We start from the raw sequence: 10,197 nt of genomic DNA on the forward strand, positions 1-10,197 counted from the left end.
TGTCAAACTAAATGCCGTGTTTGCATCGCCGCGTAGAATTCACTTCGATTCTTTCTTGGAACTAATCAATCTCATCTCCCACATTCATCATCAACCAACGAAATAGTCTTCAAGAGTTACACCACCCACAAGCAACTTCGCAAGCCTGATTCCATAAAGCGATACAACAACATTTCTGAAAATACAATGCAAGCATGTTGCTCTGAATATGTTTAAATACATGTTTTTCAGTTGAGAACCTTGGGCCTTTGTATGAAAAAAGAGAGCATTTTCATGTGAGAATTTTGCCCTGTACTGCCTACACATACACACTCAATGTAAGCTTTTTCATCGATTTGGACCGCACGTGAAATCTGGATCTTTTACCAAGTTGATAGTACGCTCAGGATTTGGAACATGCAGTTCGAAGATTACCTGCCAAAATAATGAAATGTAAGAGCATGTGTCACTCGCTAATAGCATTCCTGCCAAAGAACTAAATTTCTCTGTGCATTTGAGTTCTGGGCTCAGTGTATGGAAGGTGTCTCTTCGCCATATGACATAATAAATAGCGAATGTAGAGAATTCATAGTTAGAAAGTACATACAACAATGTTGTCTCCAGATCTGAGGATTGGAGCAGGAACATAAAGAGCGCACTGCGGTCCCATTACCTACAAAATAGGTCCAATTTCAGATCACTTTTGAGCGTAACAAAAATTCTTTGCTCAACTGGAATGCATGAAAACAGTTTGTCAATTGGAGGTCTCAGTATTTTACCGGCCAGAACCTTCCGATGTTGAAGTTGTTCACAAAAGCAACCCCTTTGTTCCAACCACGGAATGATATGAATGTATCCTTTATCGTGCTATTGGAGTCAATGTGGAAATGGCCTTCATAAAATTCTGGCTCTTCTGAATTGCCTTGTCATAATACAATGCAAAGATATTTTGAGTAGTGGTGCAGTATATTTTTCAAAAAACTCATCGGATGTGCAATCAAAGTACAAATGCAACACTGAAACATGTGCATTACCAGCTATGAAAAGGTCAGCACAAAAATATCAAAATTCAAGATGCAAACTTTTGGTTACAGCAATTTTCAGGCTTCAACAATATTGATGTAAAAAGAGAGCTCCAGAGATCCACTTAGCTTTTCCTGAACTAGCAACAAATATGATAAATAAGGCAAATGTTTCCAGGAGATTAAGTGCAATTTCAAAGCCCGTTGTGTCATGAGCCATTTTAAGTTTTTAACCGAGGATGACTACATGGGAATCAGTTATGCCTTACTTTCCCATGAGCGTGACGTGCACCGGAATCAGTTATGTTTAACTATTTAAAAGGACCATATACAGGGGCTTACCATTTAGATAGAATGACAAATCACGTAGCTTAGTTTGTGAACCACCATGACTGGACACTTTGCTAGCTCTGGCATCAGTGATCTGCTGGATTGGTTGGAATTTCGAAAGGTTGTCCAGTAAATTGAACGATAACGGGTACATTTTCCAGTGATGGAGAGTCACACCATCTATTTCAACAGTAGATAATATCCCCTGTATTTGTCAATTCCGTAATGATCAGCACAAGAAGCTTACAAGCATGGTCCATGTGGATGCTGCAGCATGAGCGAGGTTATGTGGGAGTGTGGGACTTACCTTCTGGTCAAAAATGTATGGCCCATAATTTACACGGCCCATATTTTCTACCTGTAGATAGAACGCATATATATATATATATATAGGTAAGGCAGAAAACATGAATTAATATTATTTATTCGAAAGGAAGGTTGTAGAAGTAATAGCTAATTGTACTCTGATACTTATAAGTACTAAGTAACAGTAGTTTATCATGTTATCTTTTTTGGCTAGGCTGATACTTTCCACATGTGCAGATCTCTAAATAAGTGTTAGTTGAATTTTAGGCTATCCAGTTATGCAAGTCAAAATGTTACAGAAGCATGCCATGCCTCCAGTCATGGATGTATACAGAAGGTTTAAACTGGAAATCATGCAATCATCTTTTACCAAGTCATTGTCATGCCTATGGCTATACACATTACACAGGCACAAGCCAAATCGGCTTCTACCAATACATTTTTAGGAGTCTCTACCAATCTATTCCACATCTCAAAATTCACTGAGTTTGATTTGAACTAAGTAGAGTAGCATTAGTAGATTGTGCAACAGTTTCCTCAAGAACATGAGAATAAGAGCAGGATTATGTAATATTGTGTCAGCAACTGTAACATCTATGGAAGCAAGAAGATTTTCCATTTTATACTTTACAAAAGAAATTCATGACTATTACCAGGATAGATAAGCGGATATTAGAAGAGCAGTTTAAGGTTGGTATCTGTAGGGTTTTACTAGACCATCTTTCAATAACGCCAGCATATATTTGATTTCTGACGTCATCAAGTGAGCATGACACAAACACCTGGGCTCTGTCATGTACCTACAGCATAAATTAGACCTAAAAGCAATGAACTTGAATGCATGTCAACGAAAGAAATGATAAGTAGAAAAACCTTTGGAATTGATAGGATGCTGTAAGGACCTTTTCCTTGGTATTCCGACACATACAGTAGAAACCCAAACATCTGGAATAAAAGAAATGTAACCATGAACATAGTGAACCTGCTTGACAACTTCTGGAATGGAAAAGGAACCAGAGTCCAGAAATATACTTGGATAGGTTCCTACCTGGCCTGTCAGTTCCATAGACAGAGGCTGTTCTGAAACAGCCACTTTCAGTGGATCACAGATCTTATCAAATATGTCAAAGAAAGAAGCAACCTTTTGTAATTTCACAAGCCCATAACTTGCTCTTTCAATGTCGGCAGGAAGTGGATGCAGAGGTGTGCCAGTGCATTCATGTATTACTCTTCTCAATGCTGCTTGATACCACCAAGTTATAATCAGAAAAACATAAACAAACCGTAGTTTAAAAATATATCTGAAGTATAAAATTTATCTTCAAGACTTCTAGAAATTTATTAACTTCTGTCTTCGTGCTAATTCTTGTTCTTGTAGTAGCTCTAGGACCTTCTTTTGTTACTTTTATAGCTTTTAGTCTTTTCCTTGTTCAGTTTTCCAGGTTTTGCATAGTTCTTTCGCCTTCTTGGTTTTCTGTAACTCTGCGTTATTTTGACGCGTACAAAATTACACGCATTTCAATGTGTGGTTGAGAAAAATACTTTAAACTGGTGATTACTACACCTGCTTGTCAACTATGGCACACAGATGATGCAGAGATTAGGGATGCCATTCAAAACCTATCGCGTATTTTTCATTTTAACTCGTGGTGATAGCTGGCAAGCAAAGCCAAAAAGGAACAAACAAAACAGTTATGTTTTCATATCGAGAACTGAATAACTAAAGCAACTATTCTAGGAGAAACTGAAACTTTTGATAGAACCACCATGCTTCATAGAAAAGTTCAAATATAATATAGCATGCCTTTGTATTTGGGATTATGCACGTCTCCATGCTCCTTAATTGGCGCATCCTGGTCGAAGACATTATATAAATATAAGATAGCTCCAGAAATGGTTTAAGAAATGAAAGAACCGATTTGGCGAAGTACTTGCATAATCATAAGATGTGAGGTCTGCCTTATACTCGAATTCAGTTTGACCAGTATTTGCTCCATTGTAAAACCCAAAATTTGTCCCTCCATGAGCCATCTGGAAACAGATCTCGTGAAAAACAGAATTAGTAAAACTAAAATGTAAATGAAATGCAGTGATAAAAGGGCTCTCGGTACAGACATAGAGTACAGCAGAACCATTGCGGCATAGAATACTTTTAAGAGCTTTAGCTGTGCTGCTGGCAGTTGTTGTGGCAATACTCTCACCCCAGTGTGTTAGCCATCCGGTATAAAATTCCCTGAAAAGTAAAGAGGAAATATCAGTAGTACAAGTTACATCCGAAAAAATAATAAATGAGTGATATAATATTAATCATGGTGCACAGAGCCACAGACCACTTACGCACTTAAAGGGGCTGATTTTCCCGGTAAGTTATATTTCTTCTGTAATCTGAATATTGGCCATGGATCATCACCAGTTGAAAAATCAACAGCTGCACTTGAATTCTAATTATTTGGAAACTGGTAACTGAGGAAAACCAAAGGCATAGTACTTGTAATAATTATGAAGTTAAGAAGACAGAATTATTTTCTGCTTTAAAAGTCTTAAGAAACCATACTGAAGTGGATATCAAATAATCTTCATAATTTTTTTAAATCTCAACAGAAAAGTCATTGTACACATAGCATTTACCATCGCACACCATGCATATCGTAAAAAATGACAGTGCAGTTTCAAGGATTACATAGATAGCAAATTTCTGTCTGTGTGTGTGTGTGGGGGGGGGGGGGGGGGGGGGGGGGGGTTAAACCCTAATCCGTCATTCAGTACAAGCGAATTTTGGGTCTAGGGTGTTTACATGTTTACACTAACATCCACGTCATATTTTTTTTACAGGAAGGACATTCACATCATCATAAAAGTCATTTAGTTTAATTTACCAGCGAAGACATCATCTTGAAGAATTGCTCCATTCTTTAAGGTATTAGTAGTGCCCCCATCAGTTGTATACCTAAAAGATTATTTGTGAAACTCATAATCACGACTTTGATAACCACTGTTTACAAAGGAACAAACAAGCATATTGATGCTATCTTTCAGAAGCTTTTCTCTAAACTTAAAATAAACAAATTAATAGAAAGATCTATCAGATGAGAGCATCACGGTGATTTTTTATCGACTGGATATCTTTTGACTCTCTTCTTATTCTGGTTTGTCAATGCAGAATGCAAGTACGTTAATCTAATGTAAAGTGTCAACAAAAGGTAGGTCTTGTACTCCCTCTGTTCACTTTTATAAGACATTTAGACAATTCAGGCAGCACCCAAAACAGTTCAATGTCAGCTGTCCAAAACATCTTATAAAAAAGAACGGAGGGAATATTAAATGTCTTCATACAAATTATCCGTGTAAAGGATTATTTGAGCACATATCTAATCTTGCTTATTATAAGAGGAAACTGATAAGCAGGACAAGAGTATTATTTCAGCCCAATTCTGAATGCAAAATAAAACAAATAGAATTAGACTGTAAACACAAACATGGTGCTAGTAAATGATATTTTTGCAGTTAAGGTTTATAACCTCCCACAAAGGGCGCTGCTAGCAAGGCCAATCTCAATGTTGTATGAAATTTCACCACTATCATGCCTAGTAAGTATGCAAAATTACAGTTATACCCTATATGACTTTGTACATAATCTATAGAATAAGTAATAAATTTAGCAGACAATACTAAGAGGTAAAAATTATGAGAAGGGAAACTGCGTACAGAACAATGTCATTCCCCAGATATCGTCTGGCCAACTGAACAAGGTAATGAAGGTAATTCTTGTCATCTCCAAATGAACCAAATTCATTTTCAATCTGCTAGACAGGGATAAAAGATTAGTTACTTGTTAGCAGGATAAAACAGAAATGAAAATGGATATGAAGTGGTTAACCGATTTAAACCATGATGGACTTGCCTGCACCATGATAATTGGACCTCCATTCTCGTATAACAGTGGTGCTACTTTTGGGAGCAAGACTCTCCACCATCTCTCTACCTATAGAACTAGCTAACCTTGGTCAAAATATCTCCAGAAAATCCCAAAGCAATGATGGCAGTATCATACATAAAACCCTAAAACTGGTGCTGTTTTGGGCAGCTTACCAAGAAAAGATAGGTTGAGTCTGATGATCGCAGTTTAAGGGCTGGTTCTATGGTGAGCAACCATGGTGGAAATCCCCCTAAATCCCATTCTGCATGACAGCTTCAAGAATTCATAGATCACGTCGGCAAAAAGCTCAACCGAAGGGTATGAACTATCACAACCCAATCGACTCCGAACTCTGAAACTATATGGAATCTGTACTAATACAAAGAACTTCTGAACCGGGTATAACAAGTTAGGAACTAATCGTAGTAAATTAGCATGAGGAAATGATGGTTTCTGTTCTGGATCAAGTGGAGGCATTTTACTCTCTGCTTCATCAGACAAGGTCACAGAAAACATCCGACATGAGAACTGGCACTGCGACTATTGTTAGTCCTTTGACTTTTACAGAGTTATTTTGTAAGTAAAAGAGCTAGAAGGCCTTATCAGCCATAAAATCAGCAGACTATGAAATACATATTTCAGAGGATGAAGAGGTGACTATTTCGATTATTTAGAATATTTGTCTGAAGTTTATAAATCTGCTTAGCCATGTCTTTGCTATTCTCAGTACACGGATACGATTATCTTGATAGTCATATTGACATGCTGAAATGGTAAAATTTCAATAAGCTATGAAATTACCTCCACAAATATATGGACCTACACGAAGCATGACGAGCATTTCTAATTCTTGAGCAAGTCTTAGATACGATTCAATGTCAGCGAAACCCTTGAATTCCCAGCTCTGTGGTTCCGGCTCGTGCAAATTCCAAGGAACATATGTTTGAATTGTGTTCAGGCCCAGTGCCTTAGCCCTTAAAAGGCGATCTTTCCAGTACTGCACACAGAGAATGCAACGTGCAAGTGAGCTCGCAATAAGATATATGGAAGAACATAAGCTGATAAATGGGCCATGGTCTCTAGAAACAAACCCAGATCAGAAAGACATACAGAAACATTTATTTCCCTATCAATAAAACAAATTCATCTCGGATAGCTTATTCAGTCATTTTATAAGCTGGGTGTAGCAAAAAATAGACTGCGAGTATGACAAAAAAAGTGCTACTACCTCCAATCCATATTAATTGTCGCTGGTTTAGTACAAAGTTTCAAAGAGAAGTCGCAATTTCGTCAATCTATGAGAGCCATGCAAGCTCAAGGTCACCCGATTTGTTGAATACAGTCTGTGATAGATTGAACACACTGTACAGAATTATTAGTAAACTAGTACTCCCTCCGTCCGGAAATACTTGTCGGAAAAATGGAAGTAGTTCTTGATACATCCATTTTTATCCATTTCTTCGACAAGTATTTCCAGACGGAGGGATTACTTAGTAAAGAATTTCTGAAATGCGCAACATGTACAGAATTTTCAATTTCTGTCAGAACTAAACCTCCAACACATGTACAGAACTGACTGAATTCGTGATTACTATTTACTAATACTCTGAAATGCGCCAAAACCACCAATCTATCAGTGGAACCTCACTTGTCATCGCGAATTTACTGACTGAACCACTCCACTCCACTCCAGGCTCTCTAGCAGTTTGCAGTGACATGTACAGCAATACCAGTCGGAGGGGGGATTCATTCACCTCGGGGACAATGCGGAAGTAGTGCACGTCGCCGCCGACGATCTGGAACCGTGCCCCGTCCTTCCAGAAGGCGTCGCCCTCGATCCAGAACCTCCTCGGAGCCTCGCCGGGGACCTGGCGACAGCGACACCCGCACCGCACGACGAGTCAGGCGCCAGCAATACCAAATCGATCCAAAGCCCGAGCAAGCGAAGGATCGGTAGCGCGAGGGAGGGCGCGCGTGCGTACCGTGGATGCGAGCGCGGAGCACAGCGAGAGCGCGAGGAGAAGAGAGAGCCTCCCGAAGCTTCCGGCGGAGGCCATTGGGGCCCCGGTGGACTCTGCTCACCCGCTGCTGCTGCTGCTGAATGAGTGGATTCCTTCTAGCTCGTGCTGCGGGGAAGCGTGAGGCGCTGGGGGGCGGGTCGATTTGGCGACGGGCACGGGGAGGAGGAGCCCGTCAGCGAGCGAGCGCGTGCGCCGGCGTGATGGGCGTGCAGTCTCCGGCGCTGAGGTGGTCGGTAGGGGAGGGGAGGGGAGGGGTGCGGCTGCGGTTGCCTGACGCTGACGGAGAAGCGGACTGGGACTTGGGTCTTGGCTCTGTCATTTTCTCATCAGTAAATAACACGGTTGTGCTGTGTCGTTGCCTGGTGGGAGATGCTGTTTATCCAGAGATTTTCAGATTCTTTTGTGCTATATAATACCGACGACGTGACGGCATCTCAACCTTTTGTTTACTGTCCCTTAAAAAATATTTTTTTACTAAACTATGAGCCGCGATAAACCGGAAATCCAGTTTGGGTCCGCGAGCACGTCGCGCGAAAAACGATTTTTGAAATGTGAAAAAAAATCCTAATATTTTTTATGTATTAATAGTCACATCCAAATGCTACCCGCAAAGTTTTAGGCAAAAGAGTTAAGCATTTTGGCCTATGCAAAATGTATGTCGAATGATGCTAAATTTTATTGTATGAGATGATCATGTTATGTAACCGAGTTATCGGCAATTGGCAGGAGTCATATGGTTGTCGCTTTATTGTATGCAATGCAATCGCCCTGTAATTGCTTTACTTTATCACTAAGCGGTAGCGATAGTCGTAGAAGCAATAGTTGGCGAGACGACAACGATGCTACGATGGAGATCAAGGTGTCGCACCGGTGACGATGGTGATCATGACGGTGCTTCGGAGATGGAGATCACAAGCACAAGATGATGATGGCCATATCATATCACTTATATTGATTGCATGTGATGTTTATCTTTTATGCATCTTATTTTGCTTAGATCGACGGTAGCATTATAAGATGATCTCTCACTAAATTTCACGGTATAAGTGTTCTCCCTGAGTATGCACCGTTGCGAAAGTTCTTCGTGCTGAGACACCACGTGATGATCGGGTGTGATAGGCTCTACGTTCAAATGCAACGGGTGCAAAACGGTTGCACACGCGGAATACTCAGGTTAAACTTGACGAGCCTAGCATATGCAGATATGGCCTGGGAACACTGAGACCGAAAGGTCGAGCGTGAATCATATAGTAGATATGATCAACATAGTGATGTTCACCATTGAAACTACTCTATCTCACGTGATGATCGGACATGATTTAGTTGATTTGGATCACGTGATCACTTAGATGATTAGAGAGATGTCTATCTAAGTGGGAGTTCTTAGTAATATGATTAATTGAACGTAAATTTATCATGAATTTAGTCCTGGTAGTGTTAGCATATCTATGTTGTAAATCAATAGCTCGGGTTTAGCTCCCCTGTTTTATTTTGATATGTTCCTAGAGAAAACTAAGTTGAAAGATGTTAGTAGCAATGATGCGGACTTGGTCCGTGATCTGGGGATTAACCTCATTGCTGCACAGAAGTATTATGTCCTTGATGCACCGCTAGGTGACAGAACTATTGCAGGAGCAGATGCAGACGTATGAACATTTTGACAAAAACTCGGTACGATGACTACTTGATAGTTTAGTGCACCATGCTTTACAGCTTAGAACCGGGACTTCAAAAATGTTTTGAACGCCACGGAGCATATAAGATGTTCCAAGAGTTGAAATTGGTATTTCATACTCGTGCCCATGTCGAGAGGTATGAGACCTCTGACAGTACTTTGCCAATAAGATGGAGGAGAATAGCTCAACCAGTGAGCATGTGCTCAGATTGTCTGAGTACTACAATTACGTGAATCAAGTGGGAGTGAATCTTCCAGATAAGATAGTAATTGACAAAGTTCTCTAGTCATATCACCAAGTTAATAGAACTTCGTGATGAACTATAATATGCAAGGGATGACGAAAGTAATTCCCGAGCTCTTCGCGATGCTGAGATCGGCGAAGGTAGAAATCAAGAAAAGAGCATCAAGTGTTGATGGTTAACAAGATCACTAGTTTCAAGAAAAGGGCAAAGGGAAAGAAGGGAAACTTCAGGAAGAACGGCAAGCAAGTTGCTGCTCAAGTGAAGAAGCCCAAGTTTGGACCTAAGCCTGATACTGAGTGCTTCTACTGCAAAAAGAACTGGTCACTGGAAGCGGAACTACCCCAAATAATTGGCGGATAAGAAGGATGGCAAAGTGAACAAAAGTATATTTGATATACATGTTATTGATGTGTACTTTACTAGTGTTTATAGCAACCCATCGGTACTTGATACTGGTTCAATTGCTAAAGAGTAGTAACTCGAAACGGGAGTTGCATAATGAACAGAAACTAGTTAAGGATGAAGTGACGATGTGTATTGGAAGTGGTTCCAAGATTGATATGATCATCGTCGCACACTCCCTATACTTTCGGGATTAGTGTTGAATCTAAATAAGTGTTATTTGGTGTTTGCGTTGAGCATGAATATGATTTGATCATGTTTATTGCAATACGGTTATTCATTTAAGTTAGAGAATAACTGT

At 39.9% G+C, this 10,197-nt stretch overlaps 1 protein-coding gene across 1 annotated transcript; it reads right to left on the reverse strand.

Annotated features, from left to right (window-relative positions):
• Positions 1 to 116: 116 nt before the first annotated feature.
• On the reverse strand, positions 117 to 7,925 carry LOC109732741 (beta-galactosidase 8). Its single transcript, XM_020291924.4, has 19 exons — positions 7,536 to 7,925; positions 7,308 to 7,421; positions 6,355 to 6,550; positions 5,727 to 5,815; positions 5,539 to 5,619; positions 5,343 to 5,437; positions 4,514 to 4,584; positions 3,975 to 4,065; positions 3,753 to 3,870; positions 3,573 to 3,668; positions 3,442 to 3,490; positions 2,686 to 2,876; positions 2,511 to 2,582; positions 2,291 to 2,437; positions 1,639 to 1,689; positions 1,344 to 1,536; positions 759 to 901; positions 587 to 652; positions 117 to 414 (listed from the first exon to the last, which is right to left on the reverse strand). The coding sequence occupies exons 1-19, from the start codon at positions 7,608 to 7,610 to the stop codon at positions 328 to 330; spliced, it is 2,025 nt and encodes a 674-aa protein (XP_020147513.1). The 5' UTR covers positions 7,611 to 7,925; the 3' UTR covers positions 117 to 327.
• Between the last annotated feature and the right edge of the window lie 2,272 nt (positions 7,926 to 10,197).

Source organism: Aegilops tauschii, chromosome 1 (genome assembly GCF_002575655.3).
Source record: "Aegilops tauschii subsp. strangulata cultivar AL8/78 chromosome 1, Aet v6.0, whole genome shotgun sequence".
NCBI lineage: Eukaryota > Viridiplantae > Streptophyta > Magnoliopsida > Poales > Poaceae > Aegilops > Aegilops tauschii.

Coding starts and splice junctions, on each gene's coding strand:
- LOC109732741 (XM_020291924.4), bottom strand. CDS start 7,610: ATGGCCTCCGCCGGAAGCTTCGGGAGGCTCTCTCTTCTCCTCGCGCTC. Junction 3,669..3,752: donor ATGGTTCTGCTGTACTCTAT/GTCTGTACCGAG, acceptor ATCTGTTTCCAG/ATGGCTCATGGAGGGACAAA. Junction 415..586: donor GATCTGGAGACAACATTGTT/GTATGTACTTTC, acceptor TTATTTTGGCAG/GTAATCTTCGAACTGCATGT.